General features: G+C 46.8%; 1 protein-coding gene across 2 annotated transcripts; it reads left to right on the top strand.

The window, feature by feature from the left end:
* The first annotated feature begins 220 nt into the window (after window positions 1–220).
* Window positions 221–15,671, top strand: mnmip1 (manchette microtubule inner protein 1). 2 transcript variants are annotated; one of them, XM_084702216.1, is made up of 17 exons: window positions 224–376; window positions 1,866–2,023; window positions 2,177–2,234; window positions 3,130–3,239; window positions 4,436–4,526; window positions 5,084–5,145; window positions 5,618–5,663; window positions 6,535–6,629; window positions 7,103–7,201; window positions 7,478–7,529; window positions 10,389–10,439; window positions 11,222–11,339; window positions 12,576–12,759; window positions 13,542–13,616; window positions 14,121–14,314; window positions 14,528–14,591; window positions 15,048–15,671. In XM_084702216.1, the coding sequence occupies exons 1-17, from the start codon at window positions 373–375 to the stop codon at window positions 15,078–15,080; spliced, it is 1,494 nt and encodes a 497-aa protein (XP_084558342.1). In that variant the 5' UTR covers window positions 224–372; the 3' UTR covers window positions 15,081–15,671. The 2 variants fall into 2 exon arrangements, with proteins under 2 accessions (XP_084558343.1, XP_084558342.1); XM_084702217.1 differs by lacking the exon at window positions 13,542–13,616 and having other exon boundaries at window positions 221–376.
* Window positions 15,672–19,238: the final 3,567 nt, after the last annotated feature.

Below are 19,238 nucleotides of genomic sequence, written 5' to 3'. Positions count from 1 at the left end.
CTTTCTCTCTCTCTCTCTGTCTTTCCTCTCTCTCTCTCTCTCTCTCTCTCTCTCTCTCTCTCTCTCTCTCTCTCTCTCTCACTGACTTCCCCCCCTCCTCTCTCCCTCCCTCCCTCCCTCTCTCTCTCTCTCTTTCTCTCTGTCTCAGTGACTCATCCAACTATTTGTTGTTGACTTGTCATTACTAGCCAGACAGAAGTTGCCAATGTTACTCTGTGCTGAGGAGGTGTGCCCTTCTCCTCTAGCACAGCGTCAGATCCTCAGGCAACACTGTTTTCTCGCTCACTGCTCTGTGTGGAGGTCTGCCTGTCTGTTCTGAAGGGAGGAACTATCCAGCCCAGCTCTGCTGACACTACAGCTGACTAACAAGTCATGGGTGAGTCTAATGCTCTCTGGCAGGGCTGTGTTTGAGACACTTCCACAACGTCGGGCCTTTTTCTGTCAGTGGCGATGGAAATAGCATTGTTTTAAAAAGCTATCGCAATCTCAAGAAACTATTTTCACTCTCAAGTCTAAACTGAGTCTTTGGTAGCTTTAGCTCAGACACCCTTTAATTGAACACATGACTTTGGTAAGAATGTCTGTGAGTTGTAAGCGAGGGTGGAGTATTGACATGAAACCTGCGTGTGGTTTCACTGTGTGTGTCTGTCGGGTCATGTTTCAGTGCAGGCCAGCACAGAACCGTAGAAACGACGTGTTTGTTGTCGTTATTCAAACATGGTGTTTGTAAATGTGTACCTACTGTCTCGCGAGGTGTAACACCTCACAATGGCCAATTCTGTTTTACTGTAGAAGTAGGTCAAACGTTGGCCCCCAACCTTTGGACTGACATGTCATCTCTGTCAGACCAGTGCTATGCCTTCCGAGCTAAGCTTAAACAAATATGCCACAGAAGCTCACTGTATTAGGATTCACAAAAGGAGTTCGTAAGAGACGTGGGTTTGTTCAGACAGGGTCGAACTGAGATATGACGCACAACAATACCATTCCTCTTCTAGGACCTTGTGTCCTGCCAGCCCAACACAATATCTGTGAGACAGAAGAGCTGTCGGTGTCCTGCCTGTCGTGTCAGGTTGTACCCTCCAGCAGTGCATACCTGCAGCCCTCCCTGACATGCTCAGACAGGACCCTTCACTGGATGCTGGGAGACATCTGCTGTGGAGGAAGACGGAACACTGATTCCTGCAATTACTCCACCAACGATGTTATGGTTATTTGAACCAAACGTTTTTCCCTTAGCTGTTTCGACATGGGTTACCTTTCCATCATTGTATCGTCATGGGTTGCTGGTAATTGCAGAAATATTACCGCAGCTTGCTATTTCTACAAACTGATTCAAAAGGTGGACGATAAGGCTTCAAATGACAATATGACTTGAGGACTTATTTAATGTAAATGTTCAAAAACATTTCCACCCAGCTCTGAGTGTCTCTCAATGGAATTGAGATTCCTTCAGTCTTTTTGAACAATTATTGGACTTGGGATGTTAGCAGATGTTTAACTGTGGTTCTCTTTGTGACAAGTTAATCACATTAGGAGAGACAGTGGTCTTCATCATGAGATAGTCACATCAGAGCAACAATAATCTGAACAGACTGAAGACAATGTCACAGCCCAACGCTTGTTTACGGAGCAACATCTCAAACACCCATCACACTGCCCAGTACTGTTGTGTCTCCACGGTGACCTGTCCAGCAAAGATGTGTCTCCGTGGGTGACCTGTCCAGTCACGTATCTCCATGGTGACAGTCACATATCTCTATGGTTACCTGTCCAGTCACGTATCTCTATGGTTACCTGTCCAGTCACGTATCTCTATGGTGACCTGTCCAGTCACGTATCTCTATGGTTACGGTGTGTTGCAGAGGTGCTGGTGCTGATTGACTTCGAGGGCACCATGGGGGATGAGATGACGGTGCGTGCCGGTGAGGTGGTGAAGAAGGTGACCAAGGCGGGCGAGGAGGGCTGGCTGGAGGGGGAGCTGAAGGGGAGGAAAGGAATCTTCCCCGCCAACTTTGTCAAGGTCTCTTTCGCCATGGCTCCCTGTGTGTGTGTGTGTGTGTGTTCACGCTGGTGTTTTTTTTTAAAGAATGTGTGTGTGTGCGTGGAGTTTCTGTGTGTGTTTGCATGTGTGTGTGTGTGTGTGTCTTATCACAATGTTTTTTTGTCCAATCAGGAGATCCCAGTGTATCTGATTGGAGACACCAAAAGAGAACCAAGGAGTTTAAGGAAATGTATGTTTGTGTTTCTAATCTCTTTACATCACCTGTGTAAAAGTACCCATTATCATATACAGTATAAAGTACTCATTATTATACATCAAGTACTCACTAGTATTTCAAGTCCTTCTTCAGTCTCTCTTCCAGAGGTAAACCTAGATATGTTTCCTAGCCTCACAATACCACTGCTCACAAACATGAAAATCAAAAAGGTTTTGAAGTTACACCCTCTTTGTCAACAAGTTAAAGAAGGAAATCAGTTAGAGCTCTTCTCGTCAGACTGCCTGTCGTCTAGAGCTAGAGTTTCTGGTAACACTTTGAATCCAGGTGTTTGTAATAAGCATTAGTCACTAGGTAATAAGGCCATTATAAGATGCTTATTAACATTCATATGTGTTATTAAGAGAATATGTGTTAATAATATTAATAAGGGGTGACATAACCCCTTATTAACACAGGGTTAGTTTTAGTGTTATTGTAAGATAAGTGTTTGTTAATAAGTTATAAGGCCCTTATAAGATGTTTACTAACATTTAAATGTGTTAATAAGACTTACTAAGGCCTATTAACTAATGGTCACAGAACGCCCTGGATCTAAAGTGTTACCAAGTTTATTTACAACATCTGAAAGAGGGACATGTAAAGAGTACAGCGTGCCATTGTTACTAAACAGAAGAGTAGCTTTGGAGAAGTCAATGCATCCGCAGCTAAACAAGGAGGGGTTGCAATCTGTATCATGTCAGAGCACTCAGTTAGACCACAGAGTGTCTCTGAATGAGTCATTAGTTAGAACAGACATTCAGAGGTGTTTCATCAAGCTAATACCACATTTCATTGTGTTAGTCCATTCCCTCCAACACTGGAGCTGTTTGGGTCTAACAACCTTTGAGAAATGTCTGTGTTTCTGCAGCCAAGGTGACAAAGCAGTCCAGGAAATGTGAAGTGGCCTTCCCTTACAGTCCACTGAACATGGATGAGTTGGAACTGGTTGTCGGGGAGACCGTGGAGATCTTGAGAGAGGTGAAGTGCTGCAGTCATCTCCTCTACCTGAGACACATGCTAACTAGCTACAGCCTGTCCTCTCTCTACCTGAGACACATGCTAACTAGCTACAGCCTGTCCTCTCTCTACCTGAGACACATGCTAACTATCTACAGCCTGTCCTCTCTCTACCTGAGACATATGCTAACTAGCTACAGCCTGTCCTCTCTCTACCTGAGACACATGCTAACTAGCTACAGCCTGTCCTCTCTCTACCTGAGACACATGCTAACTATCTACAGCCTGTCCTCTCTCTACCTGAGACATATGCTAACTAGCTACAGCCTGTCCTCTCTCTACCTGAGACACATGCTAACTAGCTACAGCCTGTCCTCTCTCTACCTGAGACACATGCTAACTAGCTACAGCCTGTCCTCTCTCTACCTGAGAAAAAAAAACACATGCTAATAGTTACAGGGCTGTTTAATTCTGCACTAGCAGACACTTTCATTCAAATCACAGTGGGGAATATGAGCCTGTGACCTCATGATCTTCAGGCAAATGCTTTAACCACTAAGACATACACGTCCAGATATTAGAGAAGACTGTCAAATACATTATTTATGAACAGTATTATAAATAAAACAATACCTCAATCTGTGGTACACACTGTGGGTGTTTTAGACTTAACATACAATCTAACACAAATACAGTACAGCAATATCAATGCTGACAATGAATGCATGGACTGAATGTGCTTGGGTTATATAAGTATCAAATTGACAGACATACGTTTGGTATAAATAGAGCCAAACGCGGTTTTCCAAATTCAGATTCTTTGTTTGGGTATTCTGGAGCCATTCTGGAATGTTCCTCAGACACCTTGTGACGCGTGACAGGGAACTGGTCATACTAGTTCTCAACACCTTTGTGCTCCTGTCCAGTAATCTCATCGAGAGTCCTCATCATTTCTGAGTACAATATCCAAAGGTGATGTTTAGAGTCCTAATCTGCGGCAGACTGCTTCCTTTCAGGAGATGAACAAAAAAACTTCAAATGTTGAGCTTTAAAATGATCCTCACATTTCTCCCTCTTCCCTCCTCTTCCTCTCTCCCCCTCCTCCTCCACCTCTTCTCTTCCCTCCTCCTCCTCCTCCTCCTCCTCTCTCTCCTCTCTTTGCCTGTCCCTGGTGTGTGTTCCTCCGTCTGTGGTACATCCTGTCTTGCGCTCTGCAGATCGAGGATGGCTGGTGGATGGGGATGAAGGACGGCCAAATCGGAGCGTTTCCCTCCAATTTCGTCAAAGAGATCTTCGTGTCTCCAAAAGGTGTGTCGCGTCCCCGTGTCCACACGGCCGCCACACCAGGGCCGTGGGCTTGTTCTCAAACGTGGAACAGCTGTTTTAAGAACTCAGGATGCCGCCGGTCATTTTATTCATATAAAGTGGGAGGGACAGATTTGCAATTTTCAAAGTTGAGTAATGAAACCTCGGCCCCTGCCTAACCGGTGTAGTCGTGTCGCTCTGCAGTCCCTTTCCTCCCGATCCTCCCATACTAAGGTTTGAACTCGGTACCTCTGACTCACCAACACGTCCACCACCTGCATAAACAGCGCTTTAACCAGCCACGCCATTAAACAGCTAGCTCTTCAATGGCGCGGGTAGGGGCGGTATACATACTTAGGAGTGAGTTAAACCAGTTCAACTTAGTTCCACCTACTCACACACCTGCTCACACGCCGTACGGCTGAGAGCTGTTCTTGTGAGGACTGACAGCATCACAGAGCTTCTCCTTATACAGGGATCCGTGTTCTCGTCATAGTAGAGTAGTGTACCCTCACTGCTGGTCCAGATGGACAGGACTGACTCTGGTGGATGTGTTGCAGATGTGAAGCAGAACGAGGGTCGGCCCAGGCCGAAGCTCTCCGACGCAGTCTTCAGTAAAGAGGTACAGTTCAGATTGCTGCCACTGGAAGCTTGGGCAAAACTTTCCATTCATGTTGCATTAACTTTGTGCGACTATCAGTACCTGTAGTGTGTTCATTGGAGGTTCATAACAATTGCTAAATGTCATTTAACGGTGTGAAGTATTAATGGTATGGATTTTGAAAGTGGCAGTTGAAGCTTGTGTCACCAAAACAAGATCAGTATTTACATCCACTTATCCCTCTCCCATACCAATATGTTATAAGTATAACGCGCACCGCTTAACTGTCAGTGCACAGTAGTGATTAGACAGCAGTAGTTACCTATGCAACTACAATATTTTTACTAAGGATATTGCCTTGTAGTTGCACTGTAGTTATGGTAACCTCAACGTATCAACCACAAGTGTTGTCGAAGCTTGTTTACCGTCTGCCATCCGTGACAGTTTGAAAGCATGGAGAGTCATGGAACCTGTGTTCTGTGTTTGTGAGCAGAACAAGCTGTCTCAGAGGACCAGCGTGAGGAACAAAACGAAGAACGGTGAGTCCACACATCTCGTGTTGCTGTTAGAAGGCCCCCATCAGGCACCCTCCACACTGCTGTCACTACCCCCACACACACCGCACAGCACCCTCCACACTGCTGTCACTGCCCCCACACACACCGCACAGCACCCTCCACACTGCTGTCACTGCACCCACACACACCGCACAGCACCCTCCACACTGCTGTCACTGCACCCACACACACCGCACAGCACCCTCCACACTGCTGTCACTGCACCCACACACACCGCACAGCACCCTACACACTGTTGTCACTGCCCCCACACACGCCGCACAGCACCCTCCACACTGCTGTCACTGCCCCCACACACACCGCACAGCACCCTCCACACTGCTGTCACTGCACCCACACACACCGCACAGCACCCTCCACACTGCTGTCACTGCACCCACACACACCGCACAGCACCCTACACACCCTCCGCTCACCTGGGTCTGGAAGGCTATTTCTAGAACAAACTCCTGCAAGCTCTATGTAGACGACAGCTCATTGTTGTTGTGACAGAGACTGACATTATTTTGAACCCGAGGGCTTTTCGGGCGTGGACACACAGAAACACTAACTCAAACCTTGACTCCACGTCACTGATTATGGTCAAGTCAGAGGTCAAATCTTTCCAGTGGAATCCCAGTGCAGACACAAACACTGACACCAGTTATACATAGACGAGGGTTTAAGCCTGCCAGGACAATTGTTCCAAACGACTCAAGACAAAAGAATCATTCCATCACTTTTAGACACATCATCAGAAGAGCATTTCAGTAATAACCTGGTTTAGCTGAAACACCCATTCCATTCACGCCTTCTACTGTCTCTCTGCTCTCTCCTCTCTGCATCCCTGCAGTGAAGGAATGTTGCCAGGTCATGTTCGACTACTCTGCGCTGACGGACGATGAGCTGTCGCTCCAGAAGGGCGACATGGTTACGATCATCTCCAAGGTTTGAGGTGTTCTGAGTCCTCCCGTCCAACAGAGGTCAGGCCGTGTTCCTCCATCTCTTCTCCTGACACAGCTTCCTGAAGTCATTTCATGACATCATGCTCACGCAGGGACTAGCTAACGAGGCGCCCATGACCTCACAGGCCTTCTAGTCTTTGAGCTACTAGCGCCAGAGCTCTCTTATCTCAGAGGAAACTTTGACGGGAGGATGACAGACACAATCTACTGTATGACGCAGCAAAGTCCAATTACATGGAATAGAGCAACTGTTCAAATCAGAAACAATCGATGTTAACAGTGGGAGAAAAAAAAGATTCCGTAGAGAGCTTTTGAAGATGTAGTGATATCTACAGCTGCGATCGACTGTGTTTCCCGTGGCCTTGTGATGACCCGTCATGCGGAGAGGTGGGCTTGCCATGGCCACAGCGCGGCTCTCCCAGGCGCTCATTATTCCCTGTGATGTGCCCCCGGCAGGACACGGAGGACGAGGGCTGGTGGGAGGGAGAGCTGAACGGACACCGCGGCTTCTTCCCTGACAACTTTGTCATGGTGATACCAACTGACACGCTTCAAGTGAGTGGATCTGGGAAGTTGTTTTTATCAGAATTCCCAGAGAACTTCCCGCATTCCGAGGGATTTTTTTCTTTTTATTTCTTTTTTGCTGAAGGTTATGAAGCCAAGGACGCATCTTCCTGTAATTATTTTAATTATTATCGGTTATTTACTCGACAGATCAGTTTGTAAACCTTTTTATCGGCAGCTACTGAAGTCTGGGAGATGTCTCTGAGAACAGAATCTGAGTTTCTAACCTGTAGTATGTGTGTGTGTGTGTTATTTTTTCTCTTGTAGTCCGGGTCTACCAGCCTCCCACCGGTTCGGAAAGGCACAGAGAGACGATCAGGTGAGACCTACTTCTCGTAAAATCAAAACAACCACTACGACAGGAATTGGCAGTGACAGCCATTGTTGCACATTATTATAATTGTTCTAACTGTTCACCCTGGTTGGACGCTGAGGGGTTGATATCACTGTGGCTAGTAAAGATCAACCATTCCTTGACTTTAACCACCAAAAGACTGTCAGAACTCTTCACTTCTGATCCTTGATTTTCACTTTGGATAAAAACGTCTCATAAATGAATACAATTGTAATGTTATGAATGTAGAACAGAAAGTAGGAGCCCTAATAAAAGTCCTAATGAGCCGGAGGGGTTAGGGTTAGAGCAGAGCGAGTCTGCGTGTAGATACGGTGTTCTGAGAGAGGTGGCATCTGGATCACTCCCACCAGGAGAGGATGTCTGGTGGGACTGAGCACTAGATTCCTCAGTTTAGCATGGAGTTGTTGTTCGAAGGCTGGTTCACACTGCCCAAACAAACACCAACACCCATCAGTTGTTATGTTGGTTTGGTTTGGTGTGATGTGTTGTGTTGGTTTGGTGTGATTTGCCTCTGGGTGTTTGTTGGGGCAGTGTGAAATGACACTGTTGTCTTTCCAAACCTTTCTAAACCCAACAGCCAACAGAGAATGTTTGGTGCTTGTTGTTGTTTGTTGGACAAGGTTTGAGCAGAGTGAACGGGCCTGTAGCGTGTAGCATGTAGCATGTAGAGTGTAGCATGTAGAATGTAGCCTGTAACGTGTAGCGTGTCTCGTGTCTTGTGTAGCGTGTGACTGAACATGGTTGGAGCTGCTGCACAATCAGCACTATCAGTGTGGTAGGCTGTCAGTCTCCATATCCGCATTGCTCTGTTAGTGTGTGATGTTTTGGCTGTCGTGGCTCCCTGATTTAAGTAGAAGCTCGAGAGCACGATACCTAGAAGAACATCATGCTTCAATACGTGGATCTGCCGTGCGGTCTAATAATAGCTTGTACTGCTAGCGGGTTGGCTGGCCATCACACAAAACCACATAGAAGTTTTATGACCAAAACCGCCAAGCATTGTCTTTTTAACCTTGCGCTATTCAGATGTCTTGAGAGCTTATGTAACCCCAGTGGAGGATGGTAATGTGAAGCAAAGATTTGTCATGTTGTGTCGAGGATGAAATAGTTTTGTTCCGTCACAAAGTCAGATCTGTCAGCCGGGACTCGTCACGTTTAAATCAGCTAGCGTGCTAGGCTCTCTGTTATCTTAGCTGACGCTCTTCAGAGATGTCAAAGGCTGGTCGGGCAGAAAATAGTCCAATACGAAGTCTATCTCCTAAAGTGTTTTTCTGAATGTGACCTTTTGTGAAGGACGGGTGCAGCGTTGTTTGGTGAAAGGGCACGGGTCCCTCTGGATCATCTGAAATAGGGAGATAGAGGATGTGTGAGACAGAGACTGCTGCTGCAAGAGGATGTGGAACTCATATCAGGAGGCTTTTAGCACTGAGGAGGATGTGGTGGCAGAACAGTTTGATCTACAACACTCCAAATCCTGCTTGAACACACACACACACACACACCAACACTTAGACCTGCACACATTTATGCTTATGTTTGAATTGGCGAAGTGCTTATTAGGTAACTTAATGTTTGGTTAGCTTCTAGCAGTTTTGTGAACTTCCTCAGTCTTGGCGTTTCGTAGAAACCACTTTTATTTGATGCCTCTTCATCCAAAGATCTACAGTTTAACGGCAGAAAGCCTTACTGTAACTTCAGCCTCCCAGTTCCATATTCTACATGACACATACATGTAGAGATTTGTTCCCTGAAAAGTTCTTCAGGAGACTGCAGTAACTGCAAAATAATTTCCCCAGGATTCCCATCCCTCTATTTTCACGCTCACTAGGGAAATGTCAGAGGAAGTCGTAGACCATGGTGTGGGTGGAAGGGAGAGGGGGTGGGGCGGGCTGGTCCAGGCGTCTTGGAGGAAGCGGAGGGCGGAGCCCCGAAGAGAGGTCTTGTCTGGGTTGTGTTCACAGACGGGCCAAGGAGCTGCTCTCTCTGGTATGTGGATGGTTGGACTGCAGGTTTGAAGGCTCGTTTTGGTATGGCCACAGGTAGGCATCACTGTTCAGGTGTTCCTCTGCTGGAAAGGTGGGAAACTCCCTCCTTCACAAGGCTGCTGTGTGTTTGGGTGCCTGTGCCACTCAGGGTCTGGCTGGAGACACGAGTGTTTCACTGGAATGATTAGATGGAGCTACAGAAGCTACGCAGAGATTCGTTTGTAGGTTTGTGGCGACTGTAGGTGTCCACAATCTCTGCTGACCCCTGGGGATGGTGGACTGGCTTCAAACAAACACGGTGTTCTAGAACTTGTCAGCAAGATAGGCGGAAACTCTGAGAGATGTTTTTTAGTGTTTTCCTGTTAAAAAAGATTACGAGGTCAGTGTGAGTATGTGTGGGTTTGAGAGAGTTTGTGCATGTTTTTGTGTGTATGTTTGTGTGTGTGTGTGTGTGTGTGTGTCAGCTGCTGTCAGGCCTAGCTCTGGGGATGTTGTTACTAGTGCTGGCCCCAGCTGTGACCTGGCCTGCTCCGGGGAGCTACAAGGCTCCAGGGAGTTGCTGGGCTGTGGGAGCCCATGCTACTGCACTCAGGATAGGACGCAATAAAAGCTACGACCATTAGCATTGTTTACTTGAACCACAATAAAGTTTACCAGTGTGTACTGTCAGAGACTGAAGGAAGTTTGTCGGACGTTTTAACGTGAGAAAGGGTACATTTCGGTTTATTTGGGGTTGTTTTTACGAGCAATTATATTTGTCTTGATATGCATCCAAAATTAATTTTTTTCCATCATGTTAAACATTCTAATGACTTATTCACTTGTTGTCTTGTTTCAGTCAAGGTTGAGGCTTCAGCCATGGAGAAGGGCATCCCAGCGAAGCCTAAAGGTAAGACTACTGTGCTGTTACTGTTACTGTGCTGTTACTGTGCTGTTACTGTTACTGTGCTGTTACTGTGCTGTTACTGTGCTGTTACTGTGTGTTGCTGTTACTGTGCTGTTACTGTGCTGTTACTGTGCTGTTACTGTTACTGTGCTGTTACTGTGCTGTTACTGTGCTGTTACTGTGCTGTTACTGTGCTGTTACGGTTACTGTGCTGTTACTATGCTGTTACTGTACTGTTACTGTTACTGTGCTGTTACTGTGCTGTTATTGTGCTGTTACTGTTACTGTGCTATTACTGTGCTGTAACTGTGCTGTTACTGTTACTGTGATGTTACTGTGCTGTTACTGTGCTGTTACTTTTACTGTGCTGTTACTATGCTGTTACTGTGTTGTTACTGGTGCTGTTACTGTGCTGTTATGGTGCTGTTACGGTGCTGTTACTGGTGCTGTTACTGTGCTGTTACAGTGCTGTTACTATGCTGTTACTGTGCTGTTACTGGTGCTGTTACTGTGCTGTTATGGTGCTGTTACTGTGCTGTTAATGTTGCTGTTACTATGCTGTTACTGTGCTGTTACTGTGCTGTTACGGTGCTGTTACTATGCTGTTACTGTGCTGTTACTGGTGCTGTTACTGTGCTGTTTTGGTGCTGTTACTGTGCTGTTAATGTTGCTGTTACTGTGCTGTTACTGTGCTGTTACTGTTACTGTGATGTTACTGTGTTGTTACTGTGTTGTTACTGTGTTGTTACTGTGTTGATCTTGTAAAACTCATCTATGTTGTCCAGATGAGAAAGCAGAGAGTAAGGACCTAAGAGCCAACCCCCCAACCAAGGTGAAGCTGCCCAGCATCAACAGGCCGTCTCCTCCCCCCGTCAAGGACAAGCCTGCCAAGCCTGCGCCCAGGTGAGTGGAGCGTCTCTCCCTAGCCTCAGCTCTCCTCACCCTGACGTTGTCTCAGACCCCCGGTCCCTCGTCATGAGGGTTGTGGTGCTTCGTTCCTTGTTGCTGCGGTATAACATCCACCCCTGTTCCTGTGTGAGGCCCTCTCTTACCCTCCACACAATCGTTCAGAGAGGGCCCTAGCATGTTCTCAGCAGACAGAAGGATCTCCCATCCAGCAGGACAGATGAATGGGGCACATGTTCAATGATCTTAACTGCTGTTTAAAGAAGCAGAACGTCTGTTAAATCACACTTCGGAAACAGTTTGTTTTTGTTTTCGCTAGCCCTCGCATAAAGCCTTCTCTGAGTGCCCTGGTTGCTATGGCGTTCTGAATGCCAGGATCCCCGAGCTAGTGTGGAAACTAGGATGAGTCACAGTGGGCCTGAACAGACTAGAGCAGGCAGCTATTTCCTGTTTCCTGTACAGCACACACACACCCACACACGCACTCATGCACTCAAGCACACAAACACGCACATTCACACACGCATGCACACACGCATTCTCGGATGCATTCATGCACAAAAACACTCACATGCACACACACACACACACACACACACACACACACACACACACACACACACACACACACACACTGAGACAACAAACGCCCCTGTGTTAAAGGGACTGCTGACAGAGGAAACTGCATGGCCATGTTTACATGGAAGGGTGTGATGTTCACCCGGGTTCAGAGACTGAGTGACCATGTTGGCAGGAGAACCCCGCCAGGTGTGAGAGGCTAGGCTCCGCCCCCCCTGCAACTGGGTTGAAGTGCCTGAACACAGAAATCACAGCAGCGTCCTTCTGCTTGTGCCCCTACCACACACACCACTCAGAGAAATCACTGTGACGAGCAGCACGTGTGCAAAAATAACAACACAACAGCAACCGACAGTCATTTTTAAGCTTTAACTCATTTATGACGCTTTTGTTTCACTCTCTTCCTCTCCTCCCCCCTCCTCCCCTCCCCTCTCCTCCCCCCTCCTCCCCTCCCCTCTCCTCCCCCCTCCTCCCCCCTCCTCCCCCCTCCTCCCCCCTCCCCCCCTCCCCTCTCCTCCTCCCCCTCCTCCCCTCCCCTCTCCTCCGTCCCCCTCCTCCCCCCTCCTCCCCCCTCCCCCCCTCCCCTCTCCTCCTCCCCCCTCCTCCCCTCCCCTCTCCTCCGTCCCCCTCCTCCCCCCTCTCCTGCTGCACCAGGCCCAACGGCGCCCTCCCTCTCCCCTCCTCCCCCCTCCCTCTCCCCTCCTCCCCTAACCCCGTGGTGGAGGGCCAGCTGGACCAGTTTGATGGCGTGGACGTGTCTACAGAGAAGCTGAACCACCCCACGGCCACCAGGGCCAAGCCCCCCCAGAGGAGACCCCCCACAGGCCCCCTCGCACACGTACGTGCCCGTCCTCACCACCAGGGAGTGCCAGCACAGGAAGTTCCTACAGGAAGCAGGAAGCTGCGCTGTTTTTTAATGTGGGGGGTTAGGGACAGCTAGACAACTCAGGATGAGGACAATCATTATAATTTCCTTATTTTGAAGTGGGGGGGGGGGGGGGCAGGGGTATTTTCAGAAAGAAAGGGGATCTGCCCCCCTGGAACAGAGCGAGAGACTGGATTGTTCACATTACTTCTCAACCAACACTATTTATGTACAATAAGAGTCCAATAAGAGTGACATGTAATCAAATGTTAATATTGAAAGGAAACAAACTTGTTGAGTCACGGCTAACTCCAGAGGTGAGGTCAGTAATAGTGTAACACTATGTCACCAATGACTCAACAGGTTTTCTCCAGTGAGTCAAAGTTTCCCTGCGGACAGAGGTAGTATTGGTGTGTGTTATCTAGGAGGCGTGGCTAGTTTCAGAGTTCCCGGCAGGACGTTTTACTAGCAGGAAGGGATGTTCCTCCGAGAAACATTGCCTGGTAGCAACATTAGTGATGAAACACATTCTTGTACTGGTGTTTGTGGCGCCAAATGCAATTGTACATTACTTGAATTCATCGTGTAAAAGCCCTTTGATTGCAATCATTTTGCTCACTGCTGTTTGCAAGAGTTGCTGACATAGAGGAAGTATTACAAACAGGAAGTATTACAAACAGGAAGTGTGACCGACACAGAAGAGTATGAGTGCTGGCAGTCCTGGAGGTGTTTGATTGGTTGCTGTCGTTCCCCAGGTTCCTGGGGCCCCGGACCTGACAGAAGCTGCAGTGTCCCCCAAGAAGGTCGAGACAGAGAAGATCCAGACTAAAGTACAACAGTTGGTTTAATCTTTGTGTAAATTGATCAAACAGGTCAGCTGACCCAGTGTAGTGGAGATGTGTCAGCTGACCCAGTCTAGTGGAGATGTGCAAGCTGACCCAGTGTAGTGGAGATGTGTCAGCTGACCCAGTCTAGTGGAGATGTGTCAGCTGACCCAGTGTAGTGGAGATGTGTCAGCTGACCCAGTGTAGTGGAGATGTGTCAGCTGACCCAGTCTAGTGGAGATGTGTCAGCTGACCCAGTGTAGTGGAGATGTGTCAGCTGACCCAGTCTAGTGGAGATGTGTCAGCTGACCCAGTGTAGTGGAGATGTGTCAGCTGACCCAGTCTAGTGGAGATGTGTCAGCTGACCCAGTGTAGTGGAGATGTGTCAGCTGACCCAGTCTAGTGGAGATGTGTCAGCTGACCCAGTCTAGTGGAGATGTGTCAGCTGACCCAGTCTAGTGGACTAGACTGATTCTGCTGCTGGTCACCTGCTGGTCGTTGTGGTTGCAGGTTGCAGAAAACCTGGCACCGACCTGCTTCAAAGCTGAGCCCCAGCCCAGGACCTCTCCCCCAGCCCGGCCGGCCCCACCCAAGGCTGCGGCGGAAGGGAGGGGGGCTGCGGGAGAGGGGGCCTCCCAGGATGGCCTGCAGGCTGAGGTCAAGGAGCTCAGGATGGCCTTGGAACTGCTACAAGCACAGCATGTGTGAGTACTGCTCTCTACTGGCCACTCATGGAATAGGCATATTTTCTTTAATAACATTAGCAGATAAAAGTATTGGCATTATTTCAAGGTATAGCTTAAAACAGCTTAGTAACTTTGTAAATGATTAACTACTCAGCATGTGTAACTTGTCTGGATCATTCTGGAAGTGGTTCATTTATTTTTTAAGCTCTTGTTTGTCTCCTCACCCACCAGACGAGACATTCAGGAACTGAAAGAAGAATTGAAAGAGGAGAGGACAAAACGCACCGCTCTGCAGGTTAGTGAGGTGTTCTACACCTCCACAACCTACACCACAACCCTAACCCACTCAACATACACTCCACAAGACCTGTGCTAGACCACAACCTAGATAATCACTACATAGACCACAACCTAGATAATCACTACATAGACCACAACCTAGATAATCACTACATAGACCACAACCTAGATAATCACTACATAGACCACAACCTAGATAATCACTACATAGACCACAACCTAGATAATCACTACATAGACCAGCTCAACCTAGACCAGCTCAACCTAGACCAGCTCAACCGAGACCAGCTCAACCGAGACCAGCTCAACCGAGACCAGCTCAACCGAGACCAGCTCAACCGAGACCAGCTCAACCTAGACCAGCTCAACCTAGACCTACACCCATACAACCATGTGAGGAACTGAGTGATCTCATGACCCCTAACCCTAACCTTAACCCCACCCTGTGCAGGAGGAAGTCCAACGTCTACTGCCCAAACATTAACCTCTCCGGTAGCGCTCAGTGCACAGCCCTCACGCTCTGCAGGGCCCAGCCCTGGAATGGTGAACGGGACCGAAGCTAACAGGAAGTGAGGTGGAGAGAGGGAGGGGACGCACACCGATTCAGTAGCTGTGTCTCCCTGGTAACTGTAGCTAAGGATACCGGAGGAATAGCAGCCGTCTGGTTGCTTAGTGATAGAGAATGCTGGACCTTGATGCTGTGAGCACATATTTAAACGTTTGACTTTGCCTGAAAAGCACATGTGATCGTGTAGTGGGGATGTTGCAGTTGTTGTGGTGGTCAGTCTGCTGCCCCCTGTGGAAGAATGGAGGGTGACATGTTTCTTTCTTTCCAATTTGGGCTTTTCTTATTTTACTATTTTGTACTTACATGAGTGAAACTATTTTGATAATGGAAAAGAAAGTATAACTTAATTATTACTTTTGAAAATCACAAATTTCTTTATTCTTGTACACACTGTGAACTGCAATTGTACATAAAAGCTGCTGTGTTTAAAATGTTTCTGTTTTTATGAAGCAGCTTGCGTCTGTGGACATTGTCATTGTTTCGGAATTACACGGTTGTGGAAATGTTCTTCTAAGTTGTAGTGTTTCTTTCATCCACAAGGGGGAGACTTTGCTCTGCTATTGTCTGATGTAACACAAACTTTTGCCATTTCTTTACACTTTATTTACTACTAGAAAGCAACGGTAGTTAGTTTGTTCCTTCGCAAGAATCCTTTAACCAATCTTTTACGTAATCAAATTGAGTTGGAGTGTGTAACATTTATTTATTGTTTCAACATTGTTTAAAAATGGCTGCGTAGTCAAACTGAATAGAAAATAATAAACACCAAGAACAAAATAAACAATTTTGATTTTTCCACCAAAAAGCTTGCAGGCGCTGTGTTCAGCAGCTGTATAAAGAACATATCAGAGTTCACACTGGATATCTAAATTCCCAAACTTAGAAAAAGATGACTCATCAGAATTGAGCGGTGTTTGTTGTTTTCAGTTCAGTTCCAGTGGCTTTTATTGTCATTTCAATCATATCCAGCTCATACAAAACACAGAGAAACAAAACAACGTGGAGCAACACACAGACCCCATGAGAGACACAGACCCCATAAGAGACACAGACCTCATGAGAGAGACAGACCTCATGAGAGAGACAGACCTCATGAGACACAGACCTCATGAGACACAGACCTCATGAGAGAGACAGACCTCATGAGAGAGACAGACCTCATTAGACACAGACCTCATGAGACACAGACCTCATGAGAGAGACAGACCTCATGAGAGAGACAGACCTCATGAGACACAGACCTCATGAGAGAGACAGACCTCATGAGAGAGACAGACCTCATGAGACACAGACCTCATGAGAGAGACAGAACTCATGAGACACAGACCTCATGATACACAGACCTCATGAGACACACAGACCTCATGAGACACAGACCTCATGAGAGAGACAGACCTCATGAGACACAGACCTCATGAGACACACAGACCTCATGAGAGACAGACCTCATGAGACACAGACCTCATGAGACACACAGACCTCATGAGAGACAGACCTCATGAGAGACAGACCTCATGAGACACAGACCTCATGAGAGAGACAGACCTCATGAGACATAAACATCATGAGAGACACAGACCTCATGAGACACAGACCTCATGAGACACACAGACCTCATGAGAGACAGACCTCATGAGACACAGACCTCATGAGACACACAGACCTCATGAGAGACAGACCTCATGAGAGACAGACCTCATGAGACACAGACCTCATGAGAGAGACAGACCTCATGAGACATAAACATCATGAGAGACACAGACCTCATAAGAGACACAGACCTCATGAAAAACAGACCAGGGACACCGAGGGCCGACCAGGACACAGTTGTACGTGTCAGATGTTTCCCATTTTTGGGCCTTGACTCGTTGGTCCATGCAGCTCTGTGGATGTCCTTCCTGGTTCTGAGGTTGGTGACTTGGTTCAGGACCAGCCACTGAGAGGCTGAGCACATCTGGAGAACATCTGTGGCTCGTTAAGGAGAGTGGGGTTCTCAAACTGCCATGGGAACAAACTATTTTTAAAAAACCACATTGAATACGCATTATTGAGTTCATATTTCCTGGAGGGCTGAATTGCGAGTGTAAGGTGAAAGAAGCAAAAATAAATAAATACGGTCTGTTGATACTGTACTGTTTATATTTTTACAAGGTATATTAAAATACAATACTTTATTCTTATGGCCTGGAAAAGACAACTGGGCAGTTTATTTTCAAACGAGTTATTCCATGTTAGATGGTCATCTATCATAATGCGAAGACATGGATAAATGATCTGCAAGGGTTATCAGACAGCTAAATAGTACAAAACATACAAACAAAATAGGAATAGAACAGGAAAGGACCATGTGTTTTTGTGAGGGTGAAACTGGCTGTAACAGGAGGGATGTCGACGAAACCGCTGAGCATGCAGGGAGCCACAGGCAGAGGAAGCTGAAGGCCAAAGGTCAAATCCTCTGTAGGAAACAAACAGATCGGTTAAAATTAGAAATGACTAGAAGCTGCAGTGACTGAGAACAGGACGCCTCTGTCCAGGAGACAGGAAGAGGGAGCGTGAGGTTCATCAGATGCTTTCCAGCACAGTCTGTGTAACGACGCTCCTGTGTAAAGTCTCACCACAGCTGAGATGGAGCCTCCAGCCTCAGACCAACATGTATCCTAGCAACATCACAGAGAGAAGAGAAACGGCTTTGTCTTTCTCGGCAGACTCTGTCATCTCAGATACGGTCCTCAAGGCCTGTGTCTGGTTGATTTGCATCGCTAATACTTTTACTGGGGAGCTTGCCTGCCTGACGTCTACAGAGAGTGTTATGTTTCACAGACAAATATGAAGGAAAAAATCCCCAGCTCGCTGAGAGAAAGGAGTGAGTGTTCTGTCGCGGTGATTATTTACAAACTGGTGTTTTTCCAAATCCGTCGGAAAGCCGCAAATTACAGTCCTGCAGTCGTACCGTCGTCGGTCGTGTTCAGATGCTCTTGGTGGCGTGTCGGGTTATTTTCCCACGCTGAGTTGAGGTTCTCTGTGCGGTGACGCTGGCTGTTTGTTCAGGCCTCCTAATTGGAGTTCCAGCCAGTTAGCCTTCTCTGGTCTCATTCATGTGTTCAGTCTTAATTATGTTCATGCATTAGCATATGGTCCTGGCAGGAACAAAATTAACTGTCACGATCACAATCTACAAAGATTGTTATCAATCTTTGAACAAAGATTGTTATCAATCTTTGAACACAAAATAGAAGTTCAATAAAGAAGAAATAGAAGGTAGGGTGTTATTATTTTCTTTCTCTGGTAGATCCTGGGATTTAGCGTAAAGCAGATAAGCTGAACTCTCTGAACAGACATAAACATAACGTATAAACATATTTACAGCTTCAACAAGACAGCTGAGGAGGACACATAGAGAGTGTTATCGCAGGTTTGGTCCTGAACTCTGCAGAGCACCAGTGGTGCTCACTCAAGGCGCGTCGCAAGTCTCCAAACACGACGAGAAGAGGAAACAAACCCTTTACTGAATATACATGTTTCGTCCCTGTGATTAAAAAACACACGTTTGTTCCGTAAGAACGTTTATCTGAGATGAATGCTGAAGGTTCTCTGCTCCTCAGCTGTGGAAAGGAACAATCAGTCATTGGGAGTGTTCGACAACTTTAAATATCAAAAACACATCTGTGACATTTCAACACATTCAACGGAGTCATGGAGCCCTGTCTTCGAGGTTCATTCTGCTGTTTTTATTTGTCTCAAACCACCAGATCCAGACAGACTTTGTTCTGCAGATATATCTGGGGCCCAAGGACAGATAAACTGCAGCTCTGTTTTCAAAACAGACAGTAGGACAGAATGTAAAATTAAACAACCACAAAACATCGATTTAATTATTTAAATGTAATTCTTTAATTTCCCAATTTAGTGTAATTGTTTCCTAAAACTGACATAACACAACCTTATATCCTTGGGTGAAAAACCATCCCTCAAATCAGTTTGCATTTGTTTGCTTAAGCTCTGCTATTTCCTCCTGAAAGATCTGGGACCTCTTTAAGCCACTGGGGTCTTTGTTCACAGAAACATCCCTCTGTA

The sequence above is a fragment of the Hypomesus nipponensis genome, chromosome 2 (assembly GCF_054491055.1).
Source record: "Hypomesus nipponensis isolate SF chromosome 2, ASM5449105v1, whole genome shotgun sequence".
Lineage (NCBI taxonomy): Eukaryota > Metazoa > Chordata > Actinopteri > Osmeriformes > Osmeridae > Hypomesus > Hypomesus nipponensis.
The sequence above is the reverse complement of the archived record's forward strand: the minus strand, read 5'-3'. Positions and strand labels throughout refer to the sequence as shown.

Coding starts and splice junctions, on each gene's coding strand:
- mnmip1 (XM_084702216.1), top strand. Junction 12,760..13,541: donor CCACAGGCCCCCTCGCACAC/GTACGTGCCCGT, acceptor GTCGTTCCCCAG/GTTCCTGGGGCCCCGGACCT. Junction 13,617..14,120: donor CAGAGAAGATCCAGACTAAA/GTACAACAGTTG, acceptor TTGTGGTTGCAG/GTTGCAGAAAACCTGGCACC.